The sequence below is a fragment of the Oryctolagus cuniculus genome, unplaced genomic scaffold (genome assembly GCF_964237555.1).
Source record: "Oryctolagus cuniculus unplaced genomic scaffold, mOryCun1.1 SCAFFOLD_135, whole genome shotgun sequence".
In the NCBI taxonomy this organism is placed as follows: domain Eukaryota; kingdom Metazoa; phylum Chordata; class Mammalia; order Lagomorpha; family Leporidae; genus Oryctolagus; species Oryctolagus cuniculus.
The window spans coordinates 31,161-48,344 of NW_027208250.1; the positions used below are offsets into that span (position 1 = coordinate 31,161).

Consider the following 17,184-nt stretch of genomic DNA (forward strand, 5'->3'; position numbering starts at 1 on the left):
CTGAAATCCGATTTTGCTCGTTTATTCTGTTACATGGAGCAAACTCCTGGTTCTTTGCTGAAATTCGGATTCTCACGCATGCGCACTGGGAAGTGCATTCACCAGAATGTACAGAGCTAATGTCTCCATGAAGAAAGAGCAAAGCAGGAGGCGCACATGGTGCGGATCCACATTTGGTCTGCAGGGGGCGCTCTCCCACCTCAGGGCAGAGAAGTCCACAGCTGGATAGAGGAAGAGCCCCTGCTGCCCCCAGACAGCTCCCGTAACCAAACCCCGGAAGACGGTTCCCCACTGTGTTCATGCTCCCCCACCCAACCCGCACCCAGGGCTCGGTCTCTGTGACCCAGCGCTGTCCTCTCTCCAGGTCACTGCCGGCCTGCAGTCCGGGTCCTCTTGTGGCTGTACCAAGCCTCCGCCAGCAGAAGCCCAATGCCCAGCAGGACCAAGTCCGCCACGCCCATGCGGATGAGGTTCTCCAGGGTGTGGTCCTGGGGCGCTTGGACTGGGGGTGTGCACGGAGGGGTCACCTAGGCTGGCCAGACCCAGTAACACAGGACCCCACCTCCCCGCAGCTGCCTGAGCCCTGGGTCCGGCCTGTAGCTCACTCACCAGTGGGGGAGCCTGACTGGGGGTGCGAGGGGCTGCTGGGCTCCGGTCCTCCTGAGAACAGGGACGGGATAGTGAGGAGGAGGAGACCCCGCCCTCCCCATGGACTCAGCACTGAGGACCCGGGCCCATGGCTGGCAGGGGCCATCAGGGGCTCCTGAGTGTCAGAGACACAGAGGGGCAACGTCCAGGGCAGCCTCCCCTCCCCCCCACCTCAGCCTGTGCACCTGCTGCTCCACCCTCTTTATCTGTGGTCAACTAAGTCTTCATTATCTTGACACAGCCACCATGGGACACACACACACACACACACACACACACACGTTTACTAAGCGGTGGTGCTCCACTGTGTTCCACAATCACTATTCCTGAGTGAGAAGACCTGGAACAACCAGGTCACAGTGTAGACCTCGGTGACTATCGGTAGTTACAAGCTCAGGGACACAACTCACAGTGAACATGGACACAGACAGCACACATCACAGCGGGCACTGTGCAGGGACGCAGCTACAGACGTGCGCATACTGAAACAGGCCAGGCTGCCCAGGGATCGGGAAGCCAGGAAGTGAGATTTCCCTTCCCTCTGGGCTGATGGGAACTTTGTCAGGAAATCAGAGCCCAACCAGGGTCGGGGGAAGGAGTCCCCACAGGAACAAACGCTCCACTGCTGCTCCTCCACTGAGCTGCTCTTCAGGAGAATAAGGGGCTCAGACCTCCCTGAGGGTTGTCACAGGGGGCGGGGCTTGGGAGCCATTGCACCTGCAGGTCCCCACCCCTCCCCCGACTGAGGGCACAGAACTTGTGCAGAACTGGGCCTGGCTCTGCCAGTTCTGACCTGAGGCGCAGGGCAGGGAGGGCGCCCCTGCGTCCAGGTGCCCTTGTGAGTGGGAAACAGCACCGTGCACTGAGCACTGCTGTGCCCCAGGCATGCGCTGGGTCTCTGCATTCACCCCCTGAGCTGCCACCACCTCACAGCCCACACGGCCATCCCTCCCCTCTCCCCAGGGACCTGGACCCGAAGGAGTCCCCACCCAGGCCTTCCCCATTCCTCAGTGAGCCCACAGCCTGGGGCAGCAGGCGGCCAGCTCCACACCTGGTTTGGAGCCCACAAACTGCAGCTCCTAAGGCCCGCACTCCCAAAAGACCAGGGAGCTGCTGGCAGGAGGAGCTCCCCAGTGTGTGCACCCTCCCCAGGTGCTCCAGGCTGCTCCTCCTTGGGTGGGTGGAGAAGCAGGTGCAGAGAGAGGCCTCCGCACCTCAAGGTCAGGCACAGCGGAGCCCCTCCTCCTAGGACAGCCCCCCACTCTCCGCTCAGTGGGGCGGGCTCCATGGTTGTGAGCGGCTGACCCTCAGGGCCTCCTGGGGTGGGGACAGGCGGTGAGGACTGGGGCTGCCATGCTCCCCACTCAGCCTGCTGCCTCCTCTCCCAGGCTGGGCCCAGCACCCCCTCTGCCTCAGCCTGACCATTCAGGCTCAGGGGGAGGACCCCTACCAGCAGAAGCATCCAGCCCCCAGCGCCACAGAGGGTGACTTGGTCCCTGTGTTTGGAGTCTTCTGCTGTTACCCACTCCCTGGTGACCACCCCCAGGTCCCTCCCCCAGGCCAGCCCTCTCCTGGGGACAGCCCTGCACTGACCAGGATGACCGGGAGGGCTGGGGTCCTCACCTGACACCTCGACCTGCAGGGGGTCACTGGGCCATGACCACAGGTAGGGGTCGGTGCTGTGGGCACCATAGCACCTGTAGGTCCCTCTGTGGGCTGAGGTCACAGGACCCAGCATGAACGTGGACTGAGCAGCTATTTCCTGGCCTGGGACACGCAGATGCTGGGGAGGGGTGCCCAAGCCCTCCCTGTGCAGGAGAAAGGTGTCCATCACCTCCTGGGAGCCACACCACAGGGCTACCATTGCTCCCAGGGCACTGAGGGCCCCGGCTGGGCCTGCAGGGAGGGTTTCCTGTACATTCCTGGGAGAGAGGATGGCGTGTGGAGGGAGCAGCCCCTCCCTCCCCTCAGGGCAGCATGGGTATCCTGGGGTCCGTGTCCCAGGGATAGGACGTGGTGGGCAGGGGCTCCCCACCTGCAACCAGCACGTCCGGGGGCGCTGGGGGCCGACCAGGCGTAAGGGCCCTGGCGTCGACCGTAGCACCTGTACCGGCCCCCAAGGGAGCCGCTCACGGGGCCCAGGAGGAAGTCGGGGCTGGGCTGCCCGGCAAGGTGCTGGGGGGACGTGTCCCCCTCGGGCCTGGTCAGTGCGTATCTGTCACAGCTGGGCTCACAGTGACACCGCAGGGTCAGGCTCTGTCCCGGGAGCAGCAGTGAGGCTGGCAGGGCCGAGAGGGAGGGCTCCCTGTGCAGCCCTGAGAGGGGGATGGGGCGAGGAGGGCAGGCTCAGCCATGAGCCCACAGCCGGCAGGGGTCTGCAGCTGTTCACTGCCCCCACAGGGTCAGAGTTCCCAAATCCCCGAACCACCCAGGCTCCCTGGGCACTGGGCCCTTCACCTGTGACCTGGAGCTCCAGGGAATCACTGGGCAGGGACCACACGTGGGGGTAGTTGGTGTCAGCGCAGTAGCACCTGTAGATGCCCCCGTGGGTGCTGTCCACGGGGCCCAGGAGGAAGGTGGCCTGCCACACTCCAGCCCCACGGGAGAACCTGGCTTCCGGGCTGTGCAGGGGGCCGGCTCCGCCCTCCTTCAGCAGATGGGCAGTGCCCACCCTATGTGAGCCACAGGAGAGGGACACGTTCCCTCCTGACGCCACCACGGGGCTTGGCTGGGCTCACAGGGAGGGTGCCGGGAACATCCCTGCAGGAGAGAGCAGAGCCATTTAGGGTGGGTGGCTGCTGTCCCATGCACCCACTTGGCTTCCTTCTGTGACCTGGAGCCACTCTAGGCAGGGGACACCCCTTACCTGTCACCACCAGAGTCAGGGGGTCACTGGACTGGTAGGGGCTGAGCGGGGTCCGATACACACACCAGTACTGCCCTGTGTGGTAGGAGCTCATGGACATGGTGATGGGGAAGTCAGCCTTGTGTCTGGAGTCCTGCTGAGCCCGCACTTCCCAGGGCAGAGTGCTGCCCTCTTTATACACACGATACACCTCAGCCTGCAGAGACCCCTGGCACCAGAGGGTCACAGCGCTCCCCACGGCGACCAGGGGGCCTGGGTCGGCCCAGAAGGAAGGCTTCGGGAGGGTCCCTGGAAGGGAATCAGAGCTGCAGACCGCAGTTGCCGCCCCTCCCCCACCCCATTCCCCAGCTCCACTCCCAGCCCCTCCCAGCCATCACCATCAGCCCAGCCACCCTGGGCTCCTTAACCCTGAGCTGCCTGGGCCCCGGGGCTGAGCCAGGTCAGGGGAGGACTCACCCCCCTGTGCCTTATCCCCTGGTGCCCAGCACAGCCCTGGAAGAGAGGTCCCCGTGAGAACTGCTCCCCACTCCTCACCCCTGCAGAGACCCCCAGGCCTGCCCTGGTCCTCTGAGCCCTGGGGTCCCAGCTGGGGCAGGGCACTCTCCCCTCCGCACCTGTGAAGGTTCCCATTCTCCCCGTGTCCCCGGCTCACCCAGGCAGAGGAGGGCAGTGAGGGCTGGGGTCTGAGCCCCGCCACCCATGGTCCCGTGGAGCAGAGCAGCTGTGAGGGCCACAGGCCCAGAGTCCGGCTGGAGATGAGCGGGGAGACGTCACGGGTTCCTCATCTGGGGCCTCACAGGAAGGGAGCAGCCCCTCCCTGACCTCCCCCGCTGTCCCTGAGGACGGGCCCAGGACACAGCTGGCTCTGGGGACAGCTAGGGCCAGGCCTCCGCCTCCGCTGCCCCCTGTGCTGTGCCTGCCCGGCCTCCCTCCCCCACTCCAGCCCCACCCAGGGTGGCCCCTCATGGGCGGTGCCCAGGAGCTGCCCAGTTACGGTTCTGGTTCTCCCGGGCGGCCTGAGGCAGGGACTTCCCCTTCCTGAGCTGTTGAGTGCACATATGGGTGCTGGGGTGGTGGGGGGATGGGAGGACGCTGGATCCTGTGGGGAGGTGATGGAATCTTCCAGGCCTCTCGATGCTGATGGGAGTGAATGAAGAAGGCAGACGCTGCAGAGCTGTGGCTGAGCTGCAGCCCCACTGTGGCTGTGTCAGGTGCAGGAGGAACCGCAAAGGGGACAGGGGCCTTGGGGTGGGGTCCTGCTGGGGGCGGCCAGCCCGGGGCCCAGTGAGGGGCTTCAGGAGGGTGGCCACTGGGGCAGAGAACCCGAGCTCCCCCAGCAACAGAGATTATGGGGGTGTCCTGGCCCAGGCCAGCCAGGGTCCCTAGCCACACACCCTGTGCCAGGTTTCTCATTTGGAGAGGGAGACTGGGCTCGTGTGGAACCACACTCCACGTGGGGCTGGGGTCCCTTGCCCCTGTGTCCTGAGCCCCCCGTGGCCTCTCCTCCCCTGATCTGAGCACCTGGGCTCTGTGCTCCTGGATGACATGGGGGTGCCGCTTCCTGAGCGACCTGAACAGGTGATGTCGCCCCCAGCATCTCTGTGGTGGGGGGATGCCCAAGACCTCCCCTGTCTGGGTGGCCGTGGCCACAGCACTCCGGTCTCAGGATCCTGCAGTGTCCCTTCCAGATTCAGACGTGGGGACAGCACCGTTCTGGTAGGCACCGCTCCTCAGAAGTCCTAGGAGCGCCCGCCGTCCCCAGAGGTGAATCAGAAGTGGTCCCCCGTTCCAGACAGAATGGAAGACGCCATCCTCAGCCATGTTTGGGGGTGGAGGGCAGAGGGCAGGCTCTCAGCTGCCTGCTCTGGGGTGGGGACCCAGGAGAGAACTATGGCGGCTCGTCACAGCCTCGGGTGCAAAGGCACCCGCAGGCATCTGTCCTTTCCTTAGCCTGCATCAGGTAGAGAGGAAGTCCCCCTCCCAGAAACAGGAGCTGGCAAAGCGTGCATGCAGTGCGGTTCACGGTAAAGTCCCAGAAATGCTAGGACCACCTCCGGCCTCACCCCAGGAGGAAGCTCCATACCATGCAGAGGCCAGCCCCGCCAGCCCCGCCCAGCCCCAGGGCTCTGTGGGCTCCCAGCCCTGGGTGTTTCTGGGAAGGGTGCTATGTGGGGCCTTTGTGTGTGGCTGCACCCCCTGCCACATGCATCCTCACTTCACAGCTTCCTGGGGCTCAGCAGAGTTCCCACAGAGCCAGGGACCCACCTCCCCGAGCCCCCATCCCCGGTGCACATATGGCTCTTGTACCCGCCCTGCCATGTTTGGATTGTGTGCACAGTCCCTGGATGGATTGTCAGAGCTTCCCCCTGGCCCTCAGGTGGTAACGCTCCATGGAGCCTGCACTCAGCACACTGGTAAGCGCTGCGCCTGTCCCTGACCCTTGCCAGGATGTGGGTCAATGGGAGCGCCTGACTCCGTGCAGGGGGTGGGTTGTTCTGTGCTGTGCCGAGGCTGGGTCTGCTGCTTTGAGGAACTACGAGCCTCTTGCCGCAGTGGCCGAACCCTGCACATTCCAGCCGCGTCTCAGGGCTGCGATTTCCCCACACCCTGACCACACTCTGCCTGCTTTGTCTTCCAGAAGTGACCAGTGTGGTGGGCGTGGGGGTGCCTCTCTGTGGCATTATTTTCACTTCCCTTCCCTTGTGCTGTGTGTCTTGCACCCTTGCTTTTTTGTTGCGGCTTCCAGATCTTTACACCATGTGTGTGGGGAGCAGGGCCTGTCTCCTGTATCATTGCAGGGCCTGTCACCCGGGAGACAAATAAGTACTGAGACTATGGACAAATAAGTACTGAAACTACTGAGACAACTCTATGCACCTGATCTCCCACAATATGGTGCTGAGAGGGAGTGGAGAACTTCCACACAGCTGCCTCACCAATTCGACTAACAAGCTGCAGGAGCTGATCCTGCCCCTGATTGGAGGAGAGCAGCATGCTCAGCACGTGGGGAGAGAACGCCAGCAGAGTTGGGATTGGTGGAAGAGGACTATAAAGGAGGAGAGAGACAACATGCAGGAGGAATATCTGAGGAACCCCTGAGAGAGCCGGCCGGCGGTGTGCCGCTCCTCTGCGGAAGCGGGGGAAGTGGTGGGGGTGCCACCCCTCCGCGGAGGCTGGGTGGGGGGGAGCAGCAGCAAACCCGGGAAGGGCCGGGCAAAGAGAACAGCACAGACTCCGGAGTCGTTCCTCCATGAGTGGGGGAGCGACACATGTGTTCGTTGTCTTTCTTTTCCTTGAGAGCTGTCCATGGTGCACAGAGTTCTGAAGTTTTGGGGTCGATCAATTCAGCCACTTTCTTGTTTGTTCCTTGTACTTTTGCCAACAGCTAAGATGCTGTGATGAAGTCTGAGGTCACATTTACCCAGGTATTTCCTTCTAGGAATGTTTAAAAAAACTTTTCAGAGACTGATTTATTTGAGAGGGAGAGACATAGAGAGGAGAGACAGCGACAGATTTCCCACCTGCTGGCTCACTCTCAGGATGAAGCCAGAAGCCGGGAGCTTCTTCTGGGTCTCCCACGTGGGTGCAGGGACCCAAGCATTTGGGTCATATTCTACTGCTTTCCCAGGCACATTAGCAGGGAGCTGGATCTGAAGTGCAGCAGCCGAGATTCAAACTGGAGGCCATAGAGATGCCGGTGCTGCAGGTGTTGGCTTTACTCCCTAAGCTATGCTGTGGTGGGGTGGAGTCCCCAGCCCCTTAACTGGAAACTCGGGAGAAGCATCCAGACACACACTTAACCCCGCCTCACTGAACTGTGTGGGAAATGCAGACTTGCAGAGTAATCAGCCATCAGAGGAAGCCGGGCAGGCATCCGCACTCTTCCAGAACACTGGGTGCTGCCGTCCACCAGAGCCAACCATGTTGTGGGGTTGATGTTAGGCGAGCACTGAGAAATCCAGATGACCTTGAACTTTCTGTGCCTGAAGAAACCCTGCACACACTTTCAGTCTTTCACTTCTGTGTGGTCCTCTCGGAAGGCGGAGTCCCACGTTCATCTTGGATTTTACCTTAGAGTTTGATGAGCCACAAGTTTTTTAAAATACTTATTTGAAAGTCAGAGTTACAGAGAGAAGGATTGAGAGAGGTATCCATCTGCTGGTTCAGTCCCAATGGGCCCTCACAGCCAGAGCTTGGCTGATCCCCAGCCAGGAGCCAGGTGCTTCTTCTGAGTCCCCCAGATGGATGCAGGGGCCTAAGCACTTGGGCCATCTTCTGCTGCTTTCCAAGGCCATGGCAGAGAGCTGGATCAGAAGTGGAGCAGCCACGACTCGAACTGGTACCCACAGGGGATGCCGGCACCTCAATCGGCAGCTTTTATGCATAACGCCACAGTGCTGGCCCGGATCCATTAACTGTGACCTCCCGCATCATAGCCCACGTGTCATCGCTTCCTCTTGTGAGTGCAATTTTGAATCCATCTTGAGTGACTGGTGTCCCGCCCATGTCCTGGCACAATTGCTAAAGGTCAAGGGGAGTGAATCCTGGCGTCACCACCCTCTAGATGGGCTCCTGTGGACACTCAAGGCCACTGAGCTGTGTGTGGTCCCTGGAGAGGAACAGCACAGAACCGCACGGGAGCCTGCAGGGCAGTGGGCAGGGCTGCGGGAGGCCGGGACCCCTTCCCAGAATGCTTGTGGGAGCCCAGGAAAGCAGCACAGACAACGGCCCACCCGGGTCCTTGCCCATGAGCAGGATTCCTGCAACCCCAGGTGAGCTCCGCCCGCTTCCCGGGGCTTCTCACCTTGCATGCCCAGCCTCCCCCCTCCCCCGGGGCACAGACTCTCTGACCCAGCGCTGTCCTCTCTCCAGGTCATCGCTGGCCTGCGGCTCGGGTCCTTCTCTGGCTGTACCAAGCCTCCGCCAGCAGAAGCCCGAGGCCCAGCAGGACCAAGCCCGCCACGCCCATGTGGATGAGGTTCTCCAGGGTGTGGTCCTGGGTGCTGGGGCTGGGGCGTGCATGGAGGGGTGTCCGAGGCCGGCCAGCCTCAGTCACCCGGGACCCCACCTCCCCACAGCTGCCTGAGCCCTGAGTCAGGCCTTTAGCTCACTCACCAGTGGGGGAGCCTGGCTGGGGGTGCGAGGGGATGCTGGGCTCCGGTCCTCCTGAGAACAGGGACAGGACGTGAGGATGAAGAGACCCCAGCCCTGCCCCGGACTCTGTACTTCCAGGCCCCCATGTCTCACGACGCAGCTCAGCGTGGCCCTCTGATGAGCCGCCTCCACATCACCATGTCGGGCTGCCCTGTGCTGCTGGGTCACCAGGGGAGCCCCATAGGGGCCAGGCCATGCAGCACCCACAGCCTGGCGAGCTTCTCCCCACAGCAGCCGGTCCAGGGCCCATACTGCACCATGGCCTGTGCCCGCTGCGCCCGAGCAGTCTCTGACCTGGTCTAAAGACCCACTGAGCCTCAGGGGTGTGAGTGAGGCCCTTCCTGGGTGGGGCCTAGCCAGTGCTGCATCTACTGCGGCCTCTGTGGGAGCCTGGCCCAGGGCTGCAGGCCAGGGTGCTGGACAGACCCCGAGTCCCTGTGTGACCCCATCAACCCTCTGCAGGGACCACCGAGGGCCCTGTTCGGTCAGGAGTGAAGAGGGGCGGGGCTGCACGCTGGTTCTGCCCACACCCTTCTCCCTCCTGCCCTGCAGTCCCACCACCCTCACTCTGGGTGTCTGGCCCAGGAGCCCAGGCCCTGCACCCAATTCCCATCTACCCTCCTCTCAGCGTCCCCGTGACCTACCCAGCTCCTGCTCAGGTGTGGCTTCCTCACTGTCACCCCAGCTCCAGGGCGGCACTGGGCTCTGAGCAGCCAGCAGCGCTGAGGCAGACACAGCGATAGCGCCCCGCGTACACCTCAGCCATGAGAGGGTGGGGAACGTGGCCTTGTTTCCGGGCTCCAGGGGCATCACTCTGTCCCAGGGCTCTGGGATTCCCTCTCTATACAGACGGCACTCCTGGGCCTCCAGGGACCCCAACACCACAGGGCCCCAGGCCTGCCCAGGGCGATCACAGAGCCTGGCTCAGCCTGGACGCTGGGTCTGGGGAGGGTCCCTGGAAGGCAACCAGAGGCTGGGTCCCAGGACCACGTCCCCTCGCAGGCCAGGACCCTCCCAGACGCCCTCCTCACCAGACAGGGCTGCTGTCCCCACCCCAGCTGCCCGGGGTGGCCCTTGTCCCATGGCAGGGGAGGGGACCGGCACAGTGGGGGCACGCTCACTTGCCTGCACTCGGGTCCTGGGCCCGCACAGCCCTGGAGGAGAGCTCCCCGTGAGAGGGTTGCCCCTGCCCCTGTGCCCGTCCTCTTCTCCCCGGGGCTCCTGAGCCTGGGGTCTCCAGCGAGCAGGGCCTGGCTGTGGGCTGGGGCGGGGGCGGGGGCGAGGTCGAGGTCCCTCCCAGAGCAGTGTCTCCCTTCCCCGTCTTTCAGGCTCCCCCAGGCAGAGCAGGACCACCAGGCGCCCTATCAGCCGGCTCCGCCCTCCTCTCCCAGGGCCAGGACCCAGCACCAAGGACACGGGCCTCCCGGAGCCGCCCCTCAGGTGGGCTGATGCGCCCCGGGGTGGGGTCGTCCCCGCCCTCAGCCCCTCCTGTGGGGTCGCAGCCCGGCCACTTCCGGAGGACGCAGGTGGGCACAGCCCCGCTCCCGCCCGGCCCGGAGGTCCCGGGGCCCGACCCAGGGCGGGGGAGGCCCGGACGCCCCCTCCGCCGCGGACGCCGCTCCCACGCCCCTCAGCCACAGCTTCCCCTGACCCGACCACCCCGCTGCGGGGCCCTGAGGCCTCCCAGGACCTGCGCCGCCCCCTCCCGGGCCTGCCCTGACTCCCGGGGGAGGCGCCCTCACTGCATCCTCTCACACACCCCTCTGCCCTGAGCCTCAGCTTCCCCGTGTGGGCGGACACGGACTCACCTGAGGCGGCCTCGCGCAGACGCACACCGACTCTGGACTGCGCATGTGCACGTCGACAAGGGATTGCGCAGGCGCACACCGCCACTGGCCTCGGGGGACACAGCCCAACACGTGACTGTACAGGCGCACACGACAGGACTGCGCATGCGTCTGATGACATGCTACTCAGACACACGACGACACGTGACTGCGCAGGCGCACACCGAGAGGCTGCGCTCACACGTCACTGAGGGGAGTGCGCACTGCTTTGCCGCTGCTCCGTAGAGGAAGAGTGCGGACCTTGTAGGAAACGTGAACCCTGACTGCTGCTTTGCGCGGCCCTGCAAGTCCTCGCCAGAGCAGGTGGGTGAGGAGAAGCCTCAGAAGCGTCCGAATTGGGAAGGAAGAAGCCATGTCGGCTCTTTCCTGATGACGCCATCTTACCTAAGACTACCTCTCTTTGCTGATGACGTCATCCTACCTAAAGACAACCCAACGTCTGAACCAGAAACTGCCCTCACTGGTCACCGTCAGGTCACAGGATCGCAGTCAACACACGAACTCCCGTCAGCGCTCCAAGGGAGATCCACACAGCTCCACTTAGCAGAGCCCAGACCTCCAGCAGCCTGAGTAAAACAAAACTCATGATTTACATGGAACCACAAAAGCCCCAAATATTGAAACCACCCTGAGACTAAAGCCCCAAGCCGAGGTGTCTCACAGTCTGATTCAAGACACACGACACAGCTGCGGTGTCCACACAGCATGGCAGCAGATACGAACACACGGGGACACTGGGACAGCAGAGAGAACGCAGACGGACGATCACTGTTACAGTCTACTGGTTTCTACAAGGGCATCGAGAACGCACACTGGGGAAAGAGAGGACCTGCGGTGTGCTTTGAAAACTGTTTCCATCTGCAGAAGACAGAATGACAGCCCTGTCTCACCGTGTGTGCAAAAGTCATGGCATTTTTATTGTTAGCCACCAAGGATGAATACATGTTTGAGGACTTAGATACGCTCCCTCTGGTCCGCATACAGACGTGGGTCAAAACATGACAGGACTCCCCATACGTATAAGTAATGTTTGTGTCACTTAAATATCTTTAGGTCTTACCACAATCATTTTAAATTATGTGAAAGGGAACTACGTGAAACCTGAGATAATGAAACTCCTTTTCGAAAACAGAGGGGAACCCCGTGACGGCGTCTGGGCAGTGATTGGTTGGCTGTGGCCACAGAAGCACAGACAACAGAAGCAAAATCCCACGGGTGGAGGAGGTCAATGCGGGGCAGCTGCTGGCGATGCTGGCATCCCAGTCAGAGTGCTTGCTTCCGGCCTGTCTGCCTCGCTTCAGACCCAGCGTCCGGCTGATGGGCCTAGGAAGGGAGCAGGAGACAGCATAGACTCGGGCCCTGGCACCCGCGAGGGAAGCAGCATGGAGCGCCAGGCCTCTGGCTGAGCATGCGCTGTTGCAGCCTTTTGGGGGGCTGAGTCACAGAAGTAGGATTCCTTCCTCTCTCTCTCTGCCTTCATATAAATAAATGATAGATTTAAAAATTGGAATAATTTCAATTAAAACCTGCTTCACAGCAAAGGAACAGTCAGGAGAAGAAGAGGGAGACCCAGAGTGTGAATAAAATATTCGCAGGTGACACAGCTGTTAAGGGTTCACCTCAAAATACAGAAGGAATTCAGCAAGTCATGCCAAGAAACAGGCTGCGCATGGGGGCAGTGGGCAAAGGACTTGCATTGACGTTCCGGAGAGAAGATGTGATCACTGACAGGTGGATGCAGAATCTCTCAGACAAAACAGCTCTGTCTGTGTCTGATGAGCTGTGACTTCTGGTAATGTACTGAACACCATCGATTCTTTAGTATCAAGCGACCGGTGCCTGCCTTCACCACCACCAACCAACCGGTGTACTCATGAGGCCTGCATTCCCCTCTCCGAATAGGAACGAGTATTCTTTGTGAGCATTTTCTTGGGAGTCAAAGTTTATGGGAGGATCCATCCCAGGATTTCCCCATATGACTCTTTCCGTCTCCGGTTTTGATAGCACTTTCTCTTTGCCTGATAAAACGTTCCTTTTTCCTATCCTTGGGAATAGTGTATGTAAATTTGGGAGTGTGTGGGCATGCATGTGTATGTGTGTTTCCTACCTGCGTACATGTGTGGGAGGAATTCCCATGAAGCTTTGCAGCCTGGTGTTTAGACTGAGGGAGAATGTTGGATTCCCAAGTCATGGCATCGTCAGGTGTCAGGGCACGTTTTGGTCAGCCACAGTCGCCTGTACGCCAGCGCCCCCAACATTCTAATGAAGCTGACCGCTGCCGACCTCATCGTACTGTTGCTGCACGGCTTCTGCGTGCAGAGTCCTAGATACGCAGGTCTGCACTACTGCAGGAGGACGCCCGGCCCCCGGTGGATATTCTCATAGGAATACAGCAGCGAGCTCTGCCGTTCCCAGCCCAGGAGTGAACGGCGGAGTTCAGAGCCCAGAGTGAAGTAGGTGCCATTCTGCAGGTGTGTGCTGGGACTCCTTGATGTTCCCATGACCAGACTCACCCGGCACAGGGTTCCTAGAGCCGATCCCCACTATTACCAGACACATGGATGGATTTACTACAACTTCCTATTCCCATGAATTCGGTTCCTTTTATTTATTTGCTAAAGATTTATTTATCTCTATATTTGAAAGGCAGAGTTACCGGGGTGGGGGCTGGGGATGTGATCATGCATCCACTGGTCCACTCCACAGAGGGCTGCAGTGGTTATGGGATGCTGGCACTTCAGGCCAGGGTGTTAAACTGCTGTGCCACAGCGCTGGCCCCTTCAATCAATTTTATACTAAGACCAACTCTATCCTAAGTAAATATTTCAACAATTTGCACACACACACACACACACAGTGTGGAGAACTAGTTTTACAGTTAATTCTTATAATACAACTCATGAAGATCAGAGGTCCTGCATGGGGAGTCAGTGCACAGAGATTCCTGTTGTTGATTTAACAATTAACACTCTTATGTATGACGTCAGTGATCATCCGGGGCTGTTGACATGAGCTGCCTTGGCTATGAGAGCCTTTTGGAGGCCGGCGCTGTGGCATAGTGGGTTAGGCCGCTGCCTGCAGTGCCGGCATTCCATATAGGCATCAGTTCGAGTCCCGGCTACTCCACTTCTGATGCAGCTCTCTGCCATGGCCTGGGAAAGCAGTAGAAGATGGCCCAAGTCCTTGGGCCCTGCACCTGCAAGGGAGACCCGGAAGAAGCTCCTGGCTCTTGGCTTCGGATCAGTGCAGCTCCAGCCGTTGCAGCCAATTGGGAAGTGAACCAGTGGATGGAAGACCCCTCTCTCTCTCTCTGCCTCTCCTTCTATATCCGTGGAACTCTGACTTTCAAATAAATAATCTTTTTTTTTTTTTAAAGAAAAACTGTTTTTAAACAGGGCCATGAGCAAAGTGGGAGTTCTCTCCTCTCTTCAGACAATGGCGCATCCTCTTTGATGGCCCCTTCTTTCCGCCAGGATCTCACCCACAGAGATCCTTCATGTAGGTCATTTTTTGTTTCATTGTCAGTTCTCAGAACCATGCGGTGTTCACTCTTCCTGTGATGGCCCGCGTCCCTAAGATCACCCTGTGTCTGCCAGACAGTGTTTCATCTGCTGCACGCAGAGAACAGCTCTTGCTACAGAGGGGAGAGGGACTGGATGGGCATCTCTCAAGCAGAGAACAGCTCCTGCTACAGAGGGGAGAGGGACTGGATGGGCATCTCTCACACAGAGAACAGACCCTGCTACAGAGGGGAGAGGGACTGGATGGGCATCTCTCACGCAGAGAACAGACCCTGCTACAGAGGGGAGAGGGACTGGATGGGCATCTGTCACGCAGAATCAAGCAGCCGCAGGGAGGGCGAGGATGCCAGCACCAGGGGAGCCACTGAATCCAACCCTGCCACTACTGCGTGTAAGGGCATGTGTGCCGGCATGGGTGCGGAGGAGAGGGAAGCCTCGGGTGCTGCTGAGGGGACCTGGGATGGCACAGCTGCTTCGGGAAAGAGCTTGCAGCTTCCTGCAAGAATTTAAGTGGGACCACGCTCGGACTCCCCAGTCCCATTCTGGGCGCTGAGATCAAGGGGCTGGCGCTGGATGCAGCAGGTGAAGCTGCCGCCCACAACACCAGCATCCTGTGCCAGAGCTCGGGGAGGGGTCCTGGCTGCTCCACTTCTGATCTAACTGACCTGAAGCCAGGAGCCAGAAGCTTCATCCGGGTCTCCTTTGTGGGTGCAGGAGCCCCAGCACTTGGGCCATCCTCTGCTGCTTCCCCCAGCTGCATAGCAGGGAGCTGGACTGCAGGCAGAGAGGCTGAGACTCCTACTGGTGCTGCACTATGGGGCGCTGGTATCGCAGGTGACGGCTTTAACATGGGCCACGACCCCGTCTCCAGGCCCACATTCTTTAACCACTCAAGGCTCATAAAGCTACTGCCCAGGAACACTCCCCAGGAGGGTGCAGGCTAACCCCAAACAAGCAAGGCCTAGACAGGACGCCCCACGGTGGGTCCACGCTGGTCATTCACTCCCCAGGGGCTGCCTCCGTGTCTCCGCCCTCCTCCCAACATGCAGGTCACAGGTGCAAAGTGACCCGGATCCTGTGAGCAGGAGGAGGGAGTGCCGGTGGCCTTGGCCAGGGCAGCCTGCTCCTTCTCACTCTGTGTAGATGAGAGAGGCTCAGAGCAGACGGTTCTGAGGACACGGCCACGAACCTGAGATGCAGCTCTCCTGTTGCGCCCTGAGCTCGGAGAAGCACGCAGCCTCCAGGGAGTGGGTGGGGCCCAGCCCTGCGTGGCCACCAGCCTGAGAGGAGGGCGATACAGGTGCAAATCGGCGGTGAGCTCGGCGGGCAGGCCAATGGGGGTCACTGTGGACCGGGATGCGGGCCTAGTTCCTGGCTTCCTGCTTGCCCATCGGGAGGGTCCTGAGCTTGGGGGGCTTCTGGGGCGGTGCTGCCCTCCAGCACCCACGTGCGCGCCTGTCCACGGCCTGGAGTGCCCCCGAGCCCTGGGCTGGATTTCCCAGGCGCTTCCTGCGGTGGGCGCGTTGTGACCACCCCAGCCTCTGTCCCCTCTCGGAGGTCGGGGCTGGAGGTCCACGCGCGAGCAAGGAGGGCCCAGCGTGCCGTGGCTCCTCAGTCTTTGCAGACCCCGCCGTCAACCTCTCCCGCGTGGGAGACGAGGAGACGGCCTCTCCCCCGCGGACTCTGGAGCTGTCCCAGACCCGAGAGCAGACGCCACCCGGTGAGCGAAATGTTCCTCCCAGCGCCTCAGAAACCACAGGGTGCGGGAGACAGAGTCACTGAGAGCCGAGTGCCCATTGGCTACCTTGGCACCATGGCCGGTATACCCACAATACCCCGGGCGGCCTGGGGGGTGGGGTTGTACCTCAGCCCCACCCCCGAACTAGGAAGGCTTTGTCTGAGGGCAGGCCAGGTGCTGTCAGCAGGTCTCATAGCAACGGCTGAGCCCACCTCCTGTTAAAGATGGGACGAGCTCATTCGGCCCCTGAGCAGGAAGTCCTGCCCCCTGCTGCATCCTGGGAGCCAATCACAGAGCTCGGGGGAAGTCCACTTCCTTTGGCCCAACCATGCACAGGCCGGAAGTCAATCCTAACCCGAAGGAAGTTTGTCTTCTAAGTTGAGCGTGGTTGGTGTTGGGTGTTTCTGGGCGTCCATGTTCGCTCTGGGGTTTCTGGAAGGATTTTCTGGGTCTTGGAGCAGAACTGCCCTTTGTAAGCGCTCGTTAGAGAGGAGGCTGCCAGCAGCTCTATGCAATGTTCTTTCCCTTCTAATATTTTCTAAGGCGCTTCATTAAATATAACTTATATCCCATAGAACCTACCCTGCACAGTGCTGACCCACAGAGCAGGTCTGCCACCTGTCAGCATCCCTTGGGCCCCCCGTGGAGACCTGCCCACCCCACCCCAGTGATTTGGGAGGAGGGGCTGCCCTCGCTCAGCCTCGTGCTGCCGGAGGCACTCAGGTGCCAGTCATGGAGGCTAAGGCTGGGCCGCACGGCTCACAGTTTATCGTCTGGTGTCCACGCCCACCGCGTGCCTGCAGACACAGTGTGAGGGCCACTGCAGAGCCACCTGCTGCTGCCGCTCCGTGTGGCGGGGCCGGAACCCGCCGCCTCCAGCTGGGCCTTTGCCCTTCATTCTGGGTGGGATCAGCCCCGTGGTCGTGCTCAGAGAGAATGGCCTTGGCCAGAGGGAGGGTCCTCTCAGGGAGGACCCTGTGTGCTCCCTGCTGCCAGGGCTCCCTGCACGCAAAGGCCTGGCAGTGGGAACCGGAAGCATCTGACCCTGTGAGCACCGGAGGTTAATTAAAATCCCCCATCAGCGATCATATCCGGGTGACGGGGAGGCACAGGGAGGGTGGACTCAGTGGCTGTCCACGGGGCGGCTCTGGGGCAGACCAGGAAACCAGTGCTCCCCAGATCCTGTGCCCACGGCTTGTCTTTGCAAGACCGAAAGAAGCCTTTGGAATCTGGAGCAAAACAGCATACGGGCCGGGACGCTTCGGGTCCGTGGGCTCAGCAGGGGTGGTCTTTGCCACCTGTGGGACACCGGGTGGTGCTTGGGGATGCTAGTGGGCTGCTGCTACCCACGCCTCAGTGCACAGAAGGCCCTGGCCAAAACCACACCACACGGAAGGTTCCAGAAACCCT

General features: G+C 60.9%; 2 protein-coding genes across 2 annotated transcripts; both read right to left on the reverse strand.

The window, feature by feature from the left end:
- Positions 1–375: 375 nt before the first annotated feature.
- LOC127485727 (uncharacterized) lies at positions 376–2,638 on the reverse strand. The gene has a single exon (XM_051828963.2). It carries the CDS (start codon positions 2,510–2,512, stop codon positions 1,553–1,555), a length of 960 nt encoding a protein of 319 aa, XP_051684923.2. The 5' UTR covers positions 2,513–2,638; the 3' UTR covers positions 376–1,552.
- Positions 2,639–3,237: 599 nt separating this feature from the next.
- LOC138848078 (leukocyte immunoglobulin-like receptor subfamily A member 6) lies at positions 3,238–4,411 on the reverse strand. The gene is made up of 3 exons (XM_070067707.1): positions 4,167–4,411; positions 3,515–3,802; positions 3,238–3,408 (listed from the first exon to the last, which is right to left on the reverse strand). The coding sequence occupies exons 1-3, from the start codon at positions 4,213–4,215 to the stop codon at positions 3,383–3,385; spliced, it is 363 nt and encodes a 120-aa protein (XP_069923808.1). The 5' UTR covers positions 4,216–4,411; the 3' UTR covers positions 3,238–3,382.
- Positions 4,412–17,184: the final 12,773 nt, after the last annotated feature.